Raw genomic sequence first — 22,542 nt, 5'->3', positions numbered from 1 at the left:
TTGGTTTGCTATTTTAACAATCAACTAGTAGTTTGACCAATACTTCTTACTAATGTTTAGTCTCATACCGATGTTTCGATTTTTTACAAAATGTTTATGAATGACCCAACCATAAGGATGTCAAGATCTATATATTTTAGTATTGTGACAAAAATTTTAGAAAAAAATAAATGTATTTGGTTTGCTATTTTAAAAGTCAACTAGTAGTTTGACCAGTACTTCTTATGAGTGTTTAGTCTCGTACGATTGTTTCAATTTTTTTTCAAAATGTTTATGATTGATCCAACCGTAAAGATGTCAAGATTTATATATTTTAATGATATGATAAAATTTTTAGAAAAAAATAAATGTAATTGGTTTGGTATTTTAACAGTCAACTAGTAGTTTGACCAGTACTTCTAACTAGTATTTAGTCTCATACCGATGTTTTGATTTTTTACAAAATGTTTATGAATGATCCAACCGTAAGGATGTCAAGATCTATATATTTTAATGATACGATGAAATTTTTAGAAAAAAAATAAATATATTGGTTTGATATTTTAACAGTCAACTATTAGTTTGACCAATACTTCTTATAAGTGTTAGTGTAATATAGATGTTTCGAATTTTTTTAAAATTTTTTTAAAATCGATCAAAATCATGATTTCATTTCTTTTTATTAAAATAATGAGTTGTAAAAATAAATCATAATATTATAATATTTCAAAAAAAAAGTTTAGCAAATAACAATATTTTTTACATAAATTATCCGGATTTTAATTTTCATAACAGAAAATACGTAATATATGAACTGATTTTATAAATTGACACTCCTAAATTCAACTCACTGCGGTCGTATTTAGCCCGGCCAAGTCAACGATCCAAGTGATTTAGATCTAACGTGTGAAATTTAAGCACTAAAAATAATCCAACATGGTATTACATATTATACAAAAACTAAAAAACAATATTTTCTAACTTAACCCCCCCCTCCCACCCATCAGTCCATCACCCCCTCCCGCCCCACCCCGCCCCTCCCCGCCCCTCCCCTGTTTCCCCCTTCTTACTCTCTCTCTCTCTCATCTATACATATACACATTTCTATATCTATATTTTAACACACACATCCGCGTGTTTCTCATCAAACAAAAATGGTCGAAACACGATGCCGCTTGTCATCATCGAAGCACCCGCTCTCCTCTCCTTCCTCATCATCTCTCCCCACCGGAAAACGATTAAAGGTGCCGCCTTTACGCTTTGTTCACCGGTTTTTCTCCGCGATTTGATTTATTTGTGTGTGGATTCTTGTGAATTGTGATTGAATTATGTTTTTGTAAGTGGTGGAGATGTCGTCGTCGACGAACGAGAATTGGCCGGCGTCGGAGAAAACCACTCGCAACACGCCACCAACACCATCAGTAGTGGCTTCGTCAGTTCTTAGATTGCATACAATACGCGGACGCACTCCGATTGCTCCGATTGTAAAACAGCTTAAATTAGTTTTGTAATGTATTGTTATGTTATAAATTGATTAGATTGGCTTTGCGGATTGATCGATTTGCTAAATTATGAACTGCTTTGATTTTCAATATCGAGTTTTAAATTTCCGAGTTTGACCGGAATATTTGTCATTTTGATCGGAAAATGGATTTTTTTAAACTCACCGGAATCTGAGAATTTTCCGGCGAGTATTTTTTTAAAAAAACTGGTGCTCGTTAATTTGACCGCATTCGGTCGAGTTTAGAAATAATATTTTGAACCATATACGGTTGAATTTATATTTTAGGCGGACTTTTCAATTTTTTTCAAAAAATTCAAATTTTTGGCGGGATTTTTAAATTTTTGGTGAAAAACAAATTCGACCGCTTTCGGTTGAATTTAAGCGGTCGAATTTAGCCGCTCCGTATACTAAATTCGACCGGTTACTAAATATGACTCGACCGAATGCGACCGGTCCCAAAACCGGTCGTAATTAGTTAAATACGACCGTTTTCGGTCGTATTTAACTAAATACAACCGATTTTTAACCGGTCGTATTTACCCGTTTTTCTTGTAGTGCCTACCTTTAATCTTGGCTATAATGATAGTATTTGAATTTTGATGGAATGGTACTTCTCTTAATAGGATCAAAGCTTGGCACATTTGGGATGCTATGAGATTTTGGCTTCCAGAAATTCATTGGCACCATCTTGTCTGGCATAGGCTTAAGGTGAATAGATACGCCCATCATCAATGGTTGATATGCCTTGGTTGAATTAGTACTCTTCACAGATTAGTCTCTTTTGGCATAGACTTGATCCCTCAATGCTACCTCTGTATCAATGGTGCAGAAACATGAAACATGTGATCACTTGTTCAACAATTGTCCGTACAGTTGGTCAATTCTCAACAAGATTGCTGCCAGACTCTATCTTCCTAACCCGGAGAACTGCTACTTGCAGACACTTCACTCTTGGGGTGGTATTATACCTCAATCTCATCAGAGTTTGGCCCTTCTGGTTATGCAAATTTTTAGTTATCATATTTGGAGGGAAGTGAATGCTAGACGTCATAACAATGGCGTTCTTAGTGCGGACAAATTGTTGGATGGAATTCTTGTGAATTCCAAGACTAGACTTTCTTCTTCGAAATGGTTGAACAAATTAGATTGCATTAACGACTTTTATACTTGGCTTATCTAGATTGTATAGTTTAAGTTTCTACCCTATTTTGCTTTCTAGGACCAAAGTGTGGCATGTCACATAACATGGGTCAATCCCTATGCATTCTTCTCTTCTGTTATATAAATAGTAATTAGAAAAACAAAAGTTAGTGAAAAATGCATCAGTATGAAATTAAAAATAGAGAGAGAAGTGCAAATTAGGGAGACAGGTGCTCTTTTAAGAATTCACTATTTCTTGAATTTATGTTTTCCATCAAAACCGAACCTATTTCTTGAATAAATACAAGTATTTTTTCAAGAAATTGTGGAGATAAATGCTCTAGAACGGTGATGATAAGTACATCAGTGGTTAAAAAGTTATTTTGTGGTGATGATAAGTATATTACTTGTCAAGAAGAAATTTAAAAATTTTGAATTAAGAGAGAGTGTTGGAAATAATAATTAAAAATTATTTAAATTATGGTTCAAATTTATGTTGATTAGGTTGTTAAAATAGTTTTTAATAATTACCTAATAATGCAGTTTTTGAAATTATAGATCAAATTTTACTGAATATGGTTATGGTTACGTTTGTAGGTGTGTTTTGTAAGATGTACATAATATATAAAGAGATACTGACTTGTGTGTATATATATAAGACATGTGATAATTAAATTATGTTTTGTTTTTAAAAAAATTAGTTTATTTTTTTATCAATTTTCATTTCTTAATAAAAATCTAACAGATTACAAGACTCAACCCTGACAGTCATGAAAAAAATCCAGAAACATTAATCATGAAAATTGTTGATTACAAAATTTTATGTTTCAATAACTGTACATATACAAAATGATAATTTTTACACTTATTAATTACTTTTTTACATCATTATTAATTGCCACTAGCTACTCCGTTAAAATTACAGTTATGCAAAGAAAACAAACCTCTAATGCCATCCCTAATTTCCACACAGAATTGTATTGATATATTGGGCATCTATTGTTGAATGGGTTTTTACTTTGAACAGGTAGAAGTCCTGGCCTTGTGTTTCCCCTAAAAAACCAATCTTTTTCCCCAAAATTTTCATATAAATATTACCACTATTGTTATAAGTATTACAATTATATCACACTGCTTATAAAATCTTTTCCTTAATTTTACCGGAAGAAATTATTAAATATTTGTCTGGGATAACATTGTTGAATAAGATTATCTCTTTGATTTGAATTAGTCTTTACCTTGTATGTGGGCTAAAATACAATTAATCTTTTCTGAACCTATTTTTTATAATGCCACCACTGTAGTAAATAGAACAATTACATGCATGTACATATGTGTTCTTCAGCTTGAACAAGTTAAGTCTTCGCTTTGTACACGCGGAGAAGTTGACATGCATCTGCGTAAACACTTTCCTTTTATGTTATTTACAGTAGTTGGTATTATATTAACTTTAATTAAGATTAACGAAATTATTATAATATTAAAGCATTAAATTAATAGCATGCAATTCTGTCCCTATATATATATGGATGTTGCTGGTAGCTAGTTTGGTATCTCCTTCTATCTTTCCAAACATACAATGGCACAATATTTTCAGCTGATCATTTCATGCATCTCACTCCTCTTCCTGCTCTTTCTTCTTCCATCCAACTCCGAAAAGCCACTATCTTTCCAATCTCTAAAGCATCTTAAGGGATGCCAAAAAGGAGATCACCTTGAAGGTCTTCATGAGCTAAAACAATATCTTAACAAATTCGGATACCTAAATTATCATTCTTCTAAAGCACACGATGACGACGACGATTTTGATGATTTTCTTGAGGCCGCCATGAAGACGTACCAGGCCAACTATAATCTCAATGTTACAGGAACTCTAGATTCTGAAACATTATCAAAGATGGTGATGCCACGGTGCGGAGTGCCCGACGTAATAAATGGAACTAATAGCATGCAAACAAACAGAAAAGCACATCATCACCGCGGTCGTAAAGAATTCCATACAGTCTCTCATTATAGTTTTTTCCAAGGCTCCCTAAGATGGCCAGCTGGTAAGACTCATCTTACTTACTGGTTCGATCTCGCCACAACCCACCAAGATTCTATACCGCCTTTCGTTAGAGCATTCGACAAATGGGCTTCGAATACACAATATTTTACTTTTTCAGAAACTCAGGATAAAGAAAGCTCTGATATCAAGATTGGTTTTGAAAGCGGTGACCATGGGGATGATAACCCTTTTGATGGTCCGGGAAATGTTCTAGCTCATGCTTTTGCACCAACAGACGGAAGGCTTCATTGTGATTCGGAAGAATCGTGGTCTATAGGAGCTATTCCTAACTATGCTGATTTAGAGACTGTTGCTTTGCATGAAATTGGACACCTTCTTGGACTGGATCATAGCCAGGTTCAAGATGCCATTATGTTCCCAACTATTCCTTTAGGAGCTGTCAAAGATTTACATGCTGATGATGTTCAGGGAATCAAAGCATTATATAACATTTAGACGGCCTCTCGGTTATTCCTCGGATGTTGAGAGCTTTGTGTATTCCCTTTTCCATTATTTACTATTGCTTTATTGAATAAATTATTGTATTTTTATGTATGTATGTATGTATTTAAGGATGTGTTTTATACATAATTAAAATAAAGAATTTTATGGTTAATATTTTATTATAAGAAGCATGCATGGTTGGCACTTAGCAATTACGCATGACCGGTGAATAGTATCTCTCATTTAGTGGTGGAGACTCCCCCTTCAAAATTCAACCCCAAAATTAACCCTTCACCACATTTTAGAATAGTTATTATTTTACTCCCACATTCTCGTGTATCATTTCAAATTCGTAGAATGTAGTTTTCGCACACGATCTTGAACGGAGTCGAGAAATCCTCTTGTTATTATTATTACTAGAAACAATTTAATAACAAAATTAAATTTTGAATAATATTTTTAATACAACTGACCACGATAAATTTAATATTTAAAATTTTAATACTAATTTAAAATTTGATATTATTATAATTTTAATAAACAAAAAATAAAATAATTATTAATTTACATCACAATGAGTAAACTTTAAATAAATAGTGGATTAAAAATTAAATATTATTTGTTTCAAAAACATTACTACTATATGAAGTTAAATATATTTAATAGTATCATTTTCACTTAAAATAGAGTTCGGAGTCGGGATCAGGTCGGGAAGACACTAATCTCTGGCCTGGGGAAGACACTAATCTCTGGCCTGGCACATCCTCGAAATATTTATATATTAATTCCCTATCATTGTTCCATATCCGAAAAATTCCCCGATATCCTGTCTCAAATGGCGCACATGAGATCGAGATCAAGGTCCATCGGAGCAAGGCGTTGAAAATCTTATTCCTAGTATGACTCGTGTACCGTGAATATTCCTCGTATAACTCGAGATAGCATACACTACTAGATGGTCAATAGACATCAGTTTTTGACTGATGTTAATTTCCTTCAAAACCGATGTCTACGCGGGTGTAGAGAAAATTAATTTTTTCACATCGGTCCAAAATCGGGTGAAATGTAATTCCAAATATCGGTTTCCTTCATTTTTCAATCGGTCCAGAACTGTTTAAAAATATCAACCTAGACATCAGCTCCTTGAAAACACTGATGTATAATATGTACACAGACATCGGTTTTAAACGATGTCTAGTTTATAGACATTTTTTGTAAACTGATGTCTGGTTATTTTAAAACTGATTTCTTCGTGGGTCTAGAAAATTATCGTTTTACATTGATTTTTTAGAAAGTTTGTGATTTAAATAGGTATTTTAGATATTTTTTACAGTTATATATATAAACTATGGTTGAATATTTACATGATCTTCATATACAAAAATGTCAAAAATAAAAATCAACCAACACCGTCATATTTAAATAACCAAAACATTAGTTATCATTACCAAACCAATCCAAAGGATTTTAGTGCACAATAACAAAATCAAAAACATGATTTTCAAAACTTCTACATTATTAAGGCTATTGCAGCTAGTATATACCGAAGCAGGGAACCTTGTACTCATGCTTGCCTTGAACCACAATCATGTGATGCTCTTATATTGGCATCCCCATCACATATGTCTTTTGTATATTATTTAACCACTTTTTCTACTTCTTGTATAAAAAACAGAAAAAAGACATCATAAAGTGATCATCTATTGATACTTGTGAGTTAAACTCAGAAATAATATCGCTACAAAGAGCATACATAACAGATTTATATTCTTAGACAACAAAATCATAGCTTTACAATAGTTTTAGTAGGAAGAGAAAGAGTTAATTAGGCAATGTTAATTTACTTGGTATAAAGGGAAAACGTCAATGATCGTGGATATGCAATAGTTTTTACATCTGTAACATCACGAGCACTTCGTCTATGATGTATTGGTTGGCTGTATTGATTTCTATGAGTGTTTCCTGTTTCCTTGGAATTTTGAAAATGCTTAAATTCTTTAACCACTCCATCCACGCGTGGCCTATACTTTGGTTCTGTCAATATGCATTGAAATGCCAGGTTAGTAGCCTTATGCACTACATCCAAAGAATATTGTCCCCGAAGACAACTGTCAATAATGCGAAAGACGACTTTGCGTTCGTTTCCAAGGTAAGGTTTTTCCCACTCCACCAGATCGTGGTCTCCGGGTGTCCTATTCTTGTCAATTATTTTCCATCCAAATATAACCTCGAGAAGAACCACACGAAAATTGTACACGTCACTTCTAGAAGTCAAATGACCTAAAACATATACACACATTCAAAGAAAATAAATGGTCAATCACTATATACGCAAAATCTTATTTTCGGGAAAGAGAGACATAATTCCACAATCATTTTTATTTAAAGCACATCTAGTTCCGAGCTAAATAGGAACTATTAAAAGAAAGGTGATATATTATCGGGATACTAAAAATAATCAAATTAAGCGAGCATGAAAATCCTGAAGGTAATCAAGCTCGGTTGAGTACTTCTGCTACTCTATTAGAAACTCCCTTTCTTCACCATGAAAATAGGTGAGAACATAAGATTTGAAGAAAAAAAGTAATTCATTCATTCAAAAAATTATCTTAAATTATAAATGATCCTGCAATGGTCTATAGAGACATGTGCAAATTTGAAAAATCTAACACCAGGCAGAAGTAAAAAACAAAAAAAGAAACCAACTTCAATAAATTTTTTTTAAAAAAAATAAACTACCATTTTTAAATAGGTTCAATTTAAATAAAAGTTTCTAACTTTCTGCACAATAACTAGATACACAAATTATTTCTAGAAATCCAGATAGGAGAACAAGAAACAAAAATTAAAAACCTGGAAGAGTTAGAGAACCATATCGTATAAGTGGCCAGATATTCAAGGGCTGCATATCCGTAAGTACCCATAACCCTGGTGGAAACTGTGGCTTTTATCACCTGTTGGCCCATCCTTGGCCAGTCCAAAGTCAAAAAGTTTTGCATTGTAGCCCTGTTATAATTTCAGTAGAAGCTATAAGGAAATAAGAACTCACTCCTGAACAGTTTAGCAACAAAAAGAAAACTTATTCCTCAATAAATAATTTTTAAAGCTTCCATGAATTCATACACCAAAAGGCGATGTTCATCCTCCAAGCAATATCTACTCAGTTTTACAAGGTGAGGATTATTGCTGGCCCAAATAATTCACTTCTGCCAGAATGACCAACACTTATAAATGATTATCAATAATTCAAGCAACATTAATTCAATCTTATTCATAGAAAAAATTATGAAGATATAAAAGTGTTAGGTCACACAACACTGTAGAAGGGGGTTGAATACAGTGTTTAATACAATCAAATCGATTTCAAACACAAATAACAGTAAACAGCTATATTCAATATAATAAACTCTGTTACAATGGAACTGTTCTCTCTTAGTGATGAATAAATATCACGAGAGCTGCTAGGTTACAATGTATGATCTTCTCGATAATGATAACACATTTAGTGTAAACATATGTTTGTGTTTATATTGTAGACAGTTACAAGATAACTTCTAATTTATATAGAATATAATTATGTCTCCTAAAATATATCAATCAGATATCTTATACAAGTCTTCTTATCTTCTAACTCTTTCCATGCATATCTTCGTTTGTATTAGTCTCGATCTTCTATCCTGTAAATCAGCTTCCTTCATTAACTGTAAGTCCTCCCGTACTTAAGTTCTGATATCTATCTTCTGATATTTATCTTCTGATAACCTAAGTTCTGATATCCTTAAGTTATGACTTCCAATAAGTACTGATTCCAGTAAGTACTAATATTTCCTGTTTGCTAAGATCTGAAAACTAAACATGAAATATATTAGACATGAAATCTCAAATATATCTAACAATCTCCCCCAACTTATAAATTGTGCAAAAATATACAAGTTAATAGATTTGATGATGTCAAAAATATTTAAATTCAAATGTAATGAGAGTTTAATAAGACTATTAACTACAACTTACAATCCTTGTAGCTTTACCAACATTACTGGATCAATCTGAATCCATAATAATTCTTAACAAAATCTTTTACCAGCTTATCTTCAGTTTTTCTCAGAACTTCAACTAACTGTGCTTTGACCTGCATCAATTCTTCATCTTTACTGTCACAAATTTGATAAATTGTTGTTCTGAGAGCTTGAATTGATGTTCTTTCAAGTCCATCACCAATTCTGATAACTCTAGGATCTGAAGAGTTTTCATTATAACATAAGCATCTTCCTTTCAGAATAACTTCCACTTTAGCAGAGTTCTTCAGCATAGGAATTTCTCTTCCATCACCTTCAGTAATCATTGGTATATACTGAGAAGTCTTTGTACCAGAGATTCTAAGTAGATCTCATATAGCCTTCAAAATGTATTATGACCATCTTCTTGTAACATCAGATTTTACTTCCAGAAAATAGTGAATATGTTGAAGCTCTCTAACAGACTTCTTTAGCACATCAGTATCAGCTAGTCTGTAAGTTAGTCCATCATTGAGAAATAAGATCAATTTCTCCTTTAGATTATCCTTATCATGAGCATCTATCATAATTTGAGCATACAGCACTTTGTCAAGGTGCTTTTATTTGATTTGGTCATATGGTTTGTCTGTCAACATGAAAGGATCTCTTAGAGTAACTTCTACTCCTGTTTGTATCTTCTCTTCGTCAGAACCTAATTCAGCTCTATCTCTAGGTTGCTTGGCTCTCAACCCAAATGTTGCGTGTTGATTAATCATAAGATTGGATTTTTCTTCCATAACAGCTTTTTCTTATCAGCAATTGTCATCTTTTTCAAATCAACTTGATCAGAATTTGTTGTTTCTTCTGTAACTTGTTGTTCTTCATTCTGAACAACTTGAGCAGTGTCAAAGGTTGTTTTAGATTCTTCAATTAACTTTCTTCTTTTCAGAATTCGAATAGTTTCATCTTCTATCAAATCATCATCATGCATTGTAGTTTGATAGACTGGAACGGAAGAACTTATCTTTTTCTCAATATTTAAAGGTTCACCAAACTTTTCTTTTCCTTTTGACTTAGGATCAATCTCAGTTTGTGGTCTAGTCTTGGACTTTAAAGTCTCAGAATTTGACTTTTCCCTGATCACAATGCCTTTTTACTTAGGCTTTGGAGGTTTCTTTGCATCAGAAGCTTTAGACTTAAGATTTGTCTTCTCAGCTGCAAATCTAGCTTCTTCCTCCTTGAGAGTTTCCAAATCCATTCCTAAATTTTGTTTCAGAAATAATCTTCTAGCTATCTCCTCATCAAGTGTCTGGATTTTAGGATCTTTGTAATAAACAGTAGTCTGCTTCCCTTTTAGCTTCAGAGTTTGTAAAAACTTCTGAGAGTCTTTAGATCCTGACTGAATTAGAATATCAGAACTTGACATCAGACTTTGTTTATCAGAACTTGACTTGTTCTGTGTAGAAGATTTTCTAACATCAGAAATTACTTTCTGTGAAGATTTTCCTTGAACTTTTCCTTGACCTCTGCTCTTATCAGAGTTTCCCTGGTCATCACCTTTATCATCCTTCTTCTTCAGTATTTCAGTAGGTGAGCATTTGGACTTAACTACCTTCTCCCCCTTTTTGGCATCATCAGGAAGTAAGAGAGAGAGAGAGAAGAAGTTCAACTGAAGATTGGATCTCATCCAATTGAGCTTTCTGAGAAGCTTGGTTAGCCAGGACCTCATCAATTTGGGCCTGTTGCTTCTCTTGAATCTTCTCAATGGCTTCAATTTTCTCAAGAGTAGGTCTGATATATATGTTCTTGTCAAGCTTGATCTGTAGATTAAGCTTATCAGCCTTTTCCTTTAGTGTATCAACCTTATCATGAGTAGAAGAATGTAGACCTTGAAGATGTTTGGTAGATAGAGCAGTGATCTTGAGTTGTGTCTTTAAATCAGCATATGTGAGCAACTCATCAGCTTTAGCAATATGCTCTGTCAGAACGTTGAGCTTGGAATGAAATCAGTATCATTTCACTTCTTGGTCCACTCCAAACCTCTGTGAGTATCCTCCCAAGGATACCATAGGTGCATCCTGTTCAACAAATTTCTTTACCAATGCTTCCTTGCCCAGAATGGGAACTGGAGTCTCAACAGAAACACTGTCTTCAGAACTTGAGGAAGACTCATTATATTCTGACAGCACAAGAGTGTGTGATGCTACTCGAGATTCAGGAATAACATTATCTAAATTTTGAGCATCAGAATTTATCTCCAGAGCTGGTGTAATCGGTGTAGATGGTATCTTAGCATTTAAAATTGGAGAATGAGTTAGAGATTGCTGAGCTGCTGTGGATGGAGTTTCCAAATAAAGAACAGTTGGTATATTCAGATTATGAATATCTATTTCAGAAGTTGTAGCTTGTTCTTCAGCATCATCTGTAGCTTTAATAGGAGAGACAGGATGTGTTGACACAGTATCCTGAGCTTGAGTAGGGAATGGCGGAGATTCAATTACCACAGGTTCTGATGAGATCAGAGATTCCTGATCCCCTTCCTCAGCTTCAGTTGAATCCTCAGATATAGGCTTGGCCTTGTACCTTTCTACCCTCATTTTCTCTAGTCTCCTTTCCAGTGAAGGAGTTGCTTTAGCAGCTTCAGAACTTACAGATTTGCTCTTCAAAGTATCAGAACTTTGAGTTGCAGTTTCTTTCTGAGAATTAAAATTCTCAGCTCCAACTGTCACAGGTTCTGATGCATGAACCTGTGCTTCAAATGAAATGTAACTTAGGAGATGTCGATTCAAATTCAACATTTGTTTGTCAAATCAGAACAAATTATTAGTAACTACAACTTTAATCAAAACATTCATCAAGAAATACAGTTTAAGTGAATGAAGTAAAGATTAATAGGTTTCAATGATAACATTCACATTCACATAATACGAGATAAACAGAGACTAAATCTTGCAATTAAAGGAAATTTTATTAATATATCAAACGAGTACATTTTATGAAATTCATAGATTACATGCAAAAATTACAAGATAGTCCTAGTCTAAGATGGTTAACATCAACATCCTTAGTCCTAGAAGAAAACCTATCGACTAGTTCCTCCTACTGCTGACAAAGAGCACTGCAAGACGGATGATCCGTTCTTGCTGAAGGAGAGCCTCTCTCCTTTCTTCTTCCAATCAATCAAGATAGAGCTGATATTCCATCGAAAAGAACAAGAGGTATGTGTGAACCTCTTGTGGAACAGAGTTCCAGATCTCTTCAGGAAATGCGGTGACATGCCACTCCTGTTGCTAGTCAAAATTTTCATAGTTCATGAACAAGTTGAAAAGACCCATTTTGTTTATGAAGAAAAAAAATGATGAGAATTAATAGAGAGAGTGAGTTTGTGAGAAAATGGAAGATGATTTGGCTGACATGAATTATCGGTTTAAATAGCCATCGAAATACCAAGGGACTCGGGACTATTTAACGATTAAGAGTAGAAATAATGATACCTCGTCTCCCTAGACCGATGTCTAATAATAACAGTCAGTAAAAAGTAAAATCAGGAGTTAATGGGCACTGGAAATAAGTAACAATTACTGTACACATGCAGTTTTTCAAGACAAACACGTTTACCACTAACCCTTAATGATTATGACTATTTTTATCTCACCTAAATATTCTGATTAAATATGACCGTTCAGTATTTACCACAAATAATTCAAGTAAAGAATAATTCCACGTTAGCATCAGAGATTCCATCGGGATTTAATATCAGAACTTTAACTTATATCAAATTTTAATATTCATCAGAATATGGCTTCTGTACTCAAAAAGTGAATATCTTTTTCTGTGATTCTTAATACAAGTACTAACTCGATTCTTCAGAGTTTAATCATCAGAACTTTCATCAGAACTTGTTTTCAGAATTTATGCAAATGACACTTAACTATTTGTCAGAAACAACTTAATAACCACAGTAATTTTCAGCATTCATATGAAGTAAAAATATGTGCATTTAGCAGAATATCAGATAAAGATTAAAGTCTGATAAACTTCAGTACATCTTAGAAATAAGGCATAACTAAGAAAAGTGCTTAAAATATATCATCAATCATGAAGTCTACTATAGAAAAAATTTATGCAAGTGTCCAGCTCAACTGTTTGTGCTCATTTTATGCATCTTTTGAAATTCCTTTTTTGAGTGGCTTCTCAGTGTAAGTGAGTCACAACTGCTTATCTGAATTTATGATGTTATCAGAATATTTCTCCTATAATCAGAGATTGTGAAAAGTCACTAAGAAAAATTTATTTTCCTTTCTAATGCATATTACTTAATACCAGCAATGCACTTGGGTCTTCCCTTTCACATATTTACTCTAGATCTCAAATGAGTACCTGACTTTTATTTTCTTTTCTTTTCTTTTTTTTTTCTTTTGATAAGTGAGGCTTATCAGCATTTAGTTCATGCTTAAGATTTACTGACATCAGAATTTGACAAATAAGAAGCAAGAATCTAGTTTATGACTTAGTAATAAAATATAAAAAGTAAACTTGACTAAGCTCAATATCAGAATTTGCTTGTGTTAATGAGTTTTCACATAAACAACTAATTCAAACATGGGATTTCAAGTATGTTAAAAACTACTAGGTCGGCATCTAACACAGTTATCCTCATTGGATTGAATAGTCACAGAACATTCAAAACACTATCAGAGTATAAAGATCTACCTCAGATAATAATCAGCATTTAATGAATTTCAATTTAATCACAGATTATATGAAAGTAAAACAATATATAAACACTAATCATAAAGTCTGATGCATGAGTACAAAAACTAAGCAGATTCAGAGAAAAACTGAAACCATTCCAATTTCATTTACCAGTCTTGTAAAAGTAGCTTCACATAGTGGTTTTGTGAACATATCTGCTAGTTGTTGATCTGTTGAAACAAAATACAATTCCACTGTATCTTCCATCACATGTTCTCTTATGAAATGGTACATAATGCTGATGTGCTTTGTCATTGAGTGTTGAACTGGATTACCTGTCATAGCAATAGTACTTTAATTATCACAGTAAATGGGGATTTTAGAAAATTCTAATCCATAATCCAGTAACTGATTCTTCATCCAAAGAATCTGTGCACAACAGCTTCCTGCAGCAATATATTATGCTTCTGCAGTTGATGTGGAAATTCACTTCTGTTTCTTGCTAAACCAAGAAACCAATCTGCCTCCAAGAAATTGGCAGCTTCCACTAGTGCTTTTCCTGTCTATTTTGCATCCTGCAAAATCTGCATCTGAGTAACCTATTAGCTTAAAATCTGATTCTCTAGGATACCACAATCCCAGATCAGTTGTAACCTTAAGGTAATTGAAAATTCTTTTCACAGCTATTAAGTGAGGTTCTCTTGGATCAGCCTGGAATCTTGCACAAAGACAAGTAGCATACATGATATCAAGTCTACTTGTAGTTAAATAGAGTAAAGAGCCAATCATACCTCTGTAGTTAGTAATATCTACTGATGAACCAGTACCTTTATCTACCTTGGTTGCAGTGGCCATGGGAGTGGATGCAGTTGAACAATCTTGCATTCCAAATTTCTTCAGTAAATTTCTGGTGTACTTGGATTGAGAAATAAAAGTACCTTATTCATTTTGCTTGAGTTGAAGTCCCAGAAAATAGCTGAGTTCTCCCATCATACTTATTTGATATCTTGACTGCATTAGCTTTGTAAACCTCTCACAGAGTTTGGCATTTGTAGAACAAAATATGATATCATCAACATATATCTGTACCAAAAGTATGTCCTTTCCATGGTTGAGGTAGAACGGTGTTTTATCAATTGTACCTCTGTGAAATCCACTTTCCATAAGAAATTGAGCTAAAGTCTCATACCATGCTCTAGGAGCTTGCTTAAGGCCACAAAGTGCTTTGTCAAACCTGTAGACATGACTTTGAATCTACAAAGCCTGCAGGTTGTTCAACATAGACCTCTTCTTCCAATTCTCCATTAAGAAAAGCACTTTTCACATCCATTTGAAAGACTTTAAACTTTTTTTGAGCAAATGTTTCATCATAATCAATACCCTCATGTTGAGAGTAACCCTTAGCAACCAGCCTTGCTTTGTTTCTTGTAATTATACCATCACTGTCAGTTTTATTTCTTTGGTCTTGGCACTAGGGTCCAAACTTTATTTCTTTCAAATTTATTTAACTCTTCCTGCATTGCTTGAACCAATCAGCATCTTGAAGAGCTTCTTCCACTTTCTTTGGTTCAGTCTGAGATAGAAAAGAATGATAGAGACATTCATTTGATGTTGCAGTTCTAGTTTTGACAACTGCTTCAGGATCTCCAATAATTAAGTCAGGTGTATGTGATTTGGTTCACTTCCTTACAGATTGAAGTTGACTTCTAGAACTGGATCCTCCCCCATGATCTAGGTTGTCTCCATCAGCATTTTCTGATGCTTCCCCTATAGTTATGCTCTCTGAGACTTCAGAATTTGACTTGGATCCTTCAGGATTTGAAGTATCAGAGTTTCCAGAATTATCACAATTTGGCTCATCAGAACTAGATGAATCAGAACTTGAAGAGTTAGTGACAGGTTCTGATGCTTCTTGAGAGTCTTGAGATGTGGTAGGATCTTCATCTTGCTCCCCCTGGACATGTGCATTTTCCTTTTGAGTTGTTACCACAGATTCAATGACATCAGTACTTACAGGATCAGAGATTAAGTCATCAGAATTTACAGAATCAGAATTTAAGTCTTCATTTTCAAATCTCAGCTGATCGTAATCATTGAAATCTTCAAGTCCAATAATCTTCTTATCATCAAAAGATGCATTGATAGATTCCATGACAACCCTTGTTCTTAAATTGTAGACTCTGAAGGCTTTTGTGGAAAGTGGATATCCAACAAAAATTCATTCATCAGCTTTTAGATCCAATTTTGACAGTTGTTCAGGATGAGTCTTAAGAACAAAACACTTGCAACCAAATACATGAAAGTATTTCAGATTTGGCTTCTTTTTCTTCACCATCTCATATGGTGTTTTTCCATGCTTGTTTATGAGTGTTGCATTCTGTGTAAAACTAGCAGTCTGCACAGCTTCAGCCCAAAAGTAGGTTGGTAGCTTTGCTTCATCAAGCATAGTTCATGCAGCTTCAATGAGAGTCCTGTTCTTTCTTTCTACAACTCCATTTTGCTGTGGAATTCCAGGTGCAGAAAATTCCTATTTGATTCCATGCTCTTTGCAGAACTCTTCCATGATTGAATTTTTGAACTCAGTGCCATTATCACTTCTTATAATTTTAACAGAATCTTTGACCAACTTATCCAACTGTCTGACATGATCAGTTAGAGTAGATGCAGTTTCATTCTTCTTGTGCAAGAAGTACATCCAAGTGTACCTTGTGAACTCATCCACTATAACCATAGCATATTTCTTCTTTGCAATATACATGACATTGACTAGACCAAATAGATCAACATGCAGTAGGTGATAAGGCTCAAGAATTGATGACTCAGTTTTGCTTTTGAAAGAAGATTTTCTTTGTTTTGCCTTTTGACATGAATCACAAAGGTCATCAGGAGCAAATACTAATTTTGGCAGTCCTCTCACAAGATCTTTTGAAATGACTTTTTTTTATTTTTGAAAAAATATATTTAGATAACAGTTTTTCAAAATACTGATGTAAAAACATATATTTAACATCGCTTTGAAAATAACCGATGGAAAAATTATTTTTTACATTGGTGATTTTTTTCAACCGATGTTAAAAGGGTGATGTATGAAGGCCACAAAATTAAATCAGTGTACTATTATTTTAAATATTGTATCAAAAATGTTGAAAAAATATAGAACTTCTATATAAGGGGCCTTTTGTATTAAAAGAGATCATATGTTACAGGCAATAAAAAATACTAGTTTCATATATCTCTTATGTGTAGATAAACAATTCTCTTTTTTGTAACTAGTTTACTAAGCCACGCTTCGCATCGGCTTTCTAAAATAGTCCTTTTGGTATTTCTTATCTCATTTTGGTCATTCTTAAATTATAAAATAACTACCTCAATAGCCCGTGTAGGGCACAGACTTGTTCTAAATACGAATAAATTGCTATATTTAAAAAAATAGATGATATAGTTTTGGCATAATGTGCGATAAATAAGTTACATGATTATTGATCTTGACCTAAATATGTATTGTAAGTTTGTTGAACTATTTTCCGCACGAGCTTGTTCAAAATACGAATGTATTGCTATTTTTTTAAAAATATATGATGTATTTTTTGTGGAATGTGCGATAAATATATTACAGGATTATTGATCAAGACTGAAGTATGTATTGTGAGATGAATGATCTCCGACAAATATGTCTTGTGAAACTAATGATCCCAGAGTTTGTTGAACTATTTTTCTTATATATTTGATATTTTTATATATAAATAATTTTAAACCTTTCAACATTATATTGCATTTATTTTTAAAAATTTCGCGAGGATCTTTTCTTATGTTTATTTTTAGGATAGTCCTTCCTACCACTCAACTTAAAGATAATTTATACTATTCGTGAACAAAAATATATTTTTCCCCTAAAAATATTCTTTTTATTTAATATATTCACTCAAAATAAAAAAATTCAAATATTGTGTCATAATTATGTTTAGTGTAAAAGTTATATAAAGATAAATATAATCTTTAAACATAGTTATAAATTGTTAATATTAAATGATGAAATAGTAATAAATAAACATTTAATATTAAATTATTTGTAGTTAATACATGTATATTAAATGAAAAGTCATTAGTATATATAACTATGAGGAGTAAATTAGTAATTTTATAAGAAATAAAATGTCTCAATATACCCCCTACTTACTCTTTTATATATATAATAGATGTGGACATATAATAAATCAAAAAGTTTAAAAAACCATTATTTCATTAAATATGTTTACTTCAATAAGTCGCTCTCTCATTATTCACAAATCTAATTTCATAAAATTATTTTATTTATCAGTTAATAATCAATACATTATTTTTTCTATTTAAGGGTTTATCACACTTTGACCCTTAAAGTTTCACAAAAAGTACACTGGATCTCTCAAAGTACAAAAATGTATCTCTGTGCCACTGAAGTATGGCTTTTGTACATCCCGACACTTTTTCCGTTCAGAAACTTTTTTATTGTATCGGCTGAGGGTAAATAAGTAATTTCCTTATTGATTCTTATAACATAGCCCTTGAAATATGTTCATTTGTACACATTAACACATTTAGCAAAAATATTTCATTTCTCTTGTTCATTGCTCTTTTTAAGAAAATAACGTGTGTTTGTAGTGTTGAATACAGATTCAGTTCCATTAACTACATAACCAACAACAAATAGGTTTAGTTCCACATATGGATCAACGTAGAAGTCCCATGCTTGAGTCGTGAACTCATTCTGAAAAAGCTTTACATAGACAGGTAGCTTGAATGCCTATTGCTTTGATATAACCTCTGTATCACTAGTGAGGAATTTAAGGTATTGAATGTCACTGATTTCGTCCTCAATCTCATTAAGAAATTTATAGTTGTCTTTCATCTCCTTAAAATTTATAAGAACCACATTAGTTCAAGACTGAATCATGACTTTCTTTCCTGTCCGATTATTTTAACTATCTTTGCTCAAGTCATAGACAACAACATCTATCACATCTGATTCCTTCTTTTATACTAGGTAGGATGCCTTATGGAAGATGGGGTCAAAGAAAATTAACAAACTCGTTTGAAGCATTATGGGGGGAATTAATAAGGTGGTGAACCACGGAGTATATACTACAGATCCTGACTTCACATTATTTTTACTATCTAAATTTGTGATGACAAGAGCGAGATTGGTGAATTTAAGTTAAGCCATCCAAATGATTACCAACCATGTAGTTTATTAAGTTGAAGTTATTCATAACATCAAAATCTAACTAAATTTTTATGTTTGGCCCCTAATTTAAAGCTAGAAATTAATAAATGATTTCTTACACTTTTTCCTAGGATTTCGACAATGATGCATTTTGCTGAGACTTTAAAATCACGGCTGCCATAAATATTTAAAAACATAACTATCATGAGTGTGCAATGTTCTAGAGATACAAATTCATTAACAGAAAGTTAAAAGCTACAAGCATAAGATATGTTAACATTTTGAAATTCTGGGATGTTTTATTTTAGGTTAATGAAAGTTTCAGCAGTTGTGGTTCCATATTTCAGATAAAGGTTTATAGATCCTAAACAAAATGGTGTTCCATCCTTCGTCATTTGAAATTAACAATCAAGAATGTAAGTCATATGTCATAGCTTATTTGTATATTCGAGGATTCAACTCAACTCAAATAAGAATGCAATAAGTAAATAGTGGATCTACCGTCAAAAGAGATCTCACAGAGTAATATCTGTCAAAGGATTCAGAAACAAGGTTCATCTACAGACTTGAGGAATTAATTCACTGGAAGAAGTTCAAGAAATTGATCATGCCTCAGTGATATAAATCAAGAGTGTGGATTTAATCAAGTGACAGAGATCTCGTCAGAGTATCATTAATTACAAGGATTTAATCTGAAGAAAATCAGAGTATCAAAGTCAAGACATGAAGAAACGTCATGGAAGTTAGTCACTCATGAACCAGAAAGTACATCGAGTGTCAACGTTGAAGTGGTGGAATTGATTCATAATTCTCAGTGATTTTCAGAAGATATTCAGAAGATTGGTTGTTGCTCAGGGTTAGTATTAATTCTCTATTAATTAATTAAGTCATATAATTTAATTAAGAAAATAAATTATATCTGCAAAGATTAATTTATTTGATTAATTAAATTAATTGATTAATTAATTCAGAATTAATATTAAGGATTTTCAGAATTTAAATTGGATTAAAAATAGTCTTAAATCAGCAAGACAATTGAAAATGAACTAGCATGACAATCAGGATTGTCATACCGATTGTCATGCCAAGTCATTTCAATTGTCCTACCGAAAGTTCTACTGGGAAGGAGATAGTCTTGCTAGTTCAACTGATTGTCATACCGAAAGTCATTGTAGTTCAATCAGATTGTCTTGCTAGTTCAATCCATTGTCCTACCGAAAGTCTTGCCAGCTATATGATTGTCATTCCAGTTCAATTCAATTCTGTTGAATGAATTAAAAAGACATAGAAGCAGCAGAAAGAATAATAATCATCCAATCAAGAACATAGAACTCGAGAACAAAGAAAAAGAAGCAGACACAAATATTTCATCTCATCTGCAACTTCAAGATCAATTTCTAGATTGTAAAGTTAAATCCAATCAACTAGAAATCTTTATCTTGTTCTTGTGTAACAATCTAGCGGATCAAAATCCCTAGAACTTAATCTCAAATTGCGTTTAGCATTTGAATCTTTTTATTACAAAAATAGAAAAAGTTCATGTCGAATTTATTCTAGATTTGTGATAATTAATTTGAGATTAATTCCTTGTAATCAATATAGTTGTTGTAACACCTTTCAAGTTTAATAATATTTTTATTTACCTTGAATTTTGTTTCACATTTTTTATTCCGCATTTAATTCGATTATTCGGTACTGTTTGTATTCAACCCCCCCCATCTACAAACACATTGGGACCTAACAATTGGTATCAGAGCCTTCTGATTAACGAACAAATCAAGATCCTAGAATTTTGTGATTTTTCAACTCCTTGAATTTTTTATTTATTCAAAAATTCATAATGACTTCACATAAAGTTGGAACCGTTAATATTCCACAATTTGATAAAGAGAATTATATCATGTGGAAGAAGAAGATGCTATTATTTTTACAAGTTGCAAATCCCAAATATTCAAACTTGTTAAAGAAGGGTATAAAAACCCCGATGGTTATTGAACCGGAGGTAATAATAGATGGTGTGATGACTACTAAAGCTAGAACCTATCCAAAAGAGCCCGAAGATTTTACTCCTGCTGAGAAGGAAGAAGCCTCCTTGGATGCCAGCCTTCAATTAATATTAATTGATTCCCTTGATCCCTTGATGAACAGACATGTGATGAACTGTAAAAATTCTAAACACATGTGGGAAACTATTGAGGTAATTAATGAAGGCACAGAGGAAGTTAGGGAGAACAAGTTGGAAATCCTAACCTCTGAATATGAACATTTCAAATCAAATCCAGGAGAAGGAATTACTGAAGTGTTTGAGAGGTACAATGCGTTGATCAACAACCTGAACATCAATGAAAAGTATTATTCAATCAGGGAGGTCAACAAAAAGTTCCTTTTAACACTGCCAGCTCATCTTGAACATAGAATCACTGCCATTAGAGAAGCTAGAGATCTGAGTGAGATTTCTTTGGACAGGCTCTATGGAGTGTTAAAAACCTATGAGTTGGAGCAGATTCAACAGAAGGAAGTCTACGGGAAGGATAGAATGGTCAGCACATCTACTGCACTTGTAGCTGAAGGTCAACAACAACAGCAATCTCAACAATTGGAGAGAATGGTACAGTGTTCCAAGGCTGAGGAAAATATGTTAGTAGCAGAATATGACCCTCCTACTACAAATCAATCAAGTGATGATTTTTATTCCTTGGAAGAGCTGGAGCAATTGGAAGACGAGTCAATGGCCCAAATTGTCAAGAGATTCTCCCATGTCAGATTCAAGAGGAATCCCAAGCTTAAGTACAAGTCCAACTACAACAAATTCCAGAAAGGTGGATCTTCATCCTCTAACACCAGCAGTGGTGGATACAAAACAGGGATGGTTGATCGGAGCACCATTAGATGCTATAACTGCAATGAGTTGGGACACTTTGCCACAGAATGTAGGAAGCCAAAGCAAGTAAGAAAGAACTCTGAAAGGGCTTATCTGGCAAAGGGAAGAAGCTGGGATGATACTGACAGTGAAGATGAAGATGAAGGAAATCTTGCTCTTATGGCTATTGATGGAAAAGCTTCATCGTCAAGAATAGAGGTAAAACTTTCTGATGCTGAAATGGTTTATCATCTAAAAGGTAACTTAGATTGTGCACGTCGTGATAATGAACTGTTAAGTTTACAGATCACAAACCTTGAGAAAGAGGTCAATGAATTAAGACTTGTGCACATTAATTAAGACAAATTAAAAGAACAGGTATCTTTTCTAGAGAATAGAGTTGACTGTTATAGAAAACTCGAAACTATTTTCAAAGACAAGATCACCGGTCTTGAGACTAAGGTTAGAGCCTACTTCAATTCTTGTTCGAAGGCTAAAGAGTTCTACAGTAAGCAAGCTATTAATCAAACATCTGGAATAGGTTATGATTACAATGCTGCTATTGGAGAATTAGGCATAAACTCCCCTCCTCATGTCTGTGCTAAAGGGAGGGAAGTACCACATGTGCTTAAGGGTGTTGATGAACCCCTCTATAAACCATCAATTGCTGAACTATTT

At 33.2% G+C, this 22,542-nt stretch overlaps 1 protein-coding gene and 1 pseudogene across 1 annotated transcript; one reads left to right on the top strand and one right to left on the bottom strand.

Annotated features, from left to right (window-relative positions):
• The first annotated feature begins 4,195 nt into the window (after window positions 1-4,195).
• On the top strand, window positions 4,196-5,188 carry LOC141710645 (metalloendoproteinase 3-MMP-like). The gene has a single exon (XM_074513199.1). It carries the CDS (start codon window positions 4,203-4,205, stop codon window positions 5,124-5,126), a length of 924 nt encoding a protein of 307 aa, XP_074369300.1. The 5' UTR covers window positions 4,196-4,202; the 3' UTR covers window positions 5,127-5,188.
• Window positions 5,189-6,954: 1,766 nt separating this feature from the next.
• The window catches only part of LOC141714053 (receptor-like cytoplasmic kinase 176), a 96,698-nt pseudogene continuing 81,110 nt past the window's right edge, over window positions 6,955-22,542 (bottom strand).

Source organism: Apium graveolens, chromosome 3 (assembly GCF_009905375.1).
Source record: "Apium graveolens cultivar Ventura chromosome 3, ASM990537v1, whole genome shotgun sequence".
Lineage (NCBI taxonomy): Eukaryota > Viridiplantae > Streptophyta > Magnoliopsida > Apiales > Apiaceae > Apium > Apium graveolens.
The sequence above is the reverse complement of the archived record's forward strand: the minus strand, read 5'-3'. Positions and strand labels throughout refer to the sequence as shown.

Bases quoted from the DNA above. Each gene is read 5' to 3' on its own strand.
- LOC141710645 (XM_074513199.1), top strand. From the start codon at position 4,203: ATGGCACAATATTTTCAGCTGATCATTTCATGCATCTCACTCCTCTTC.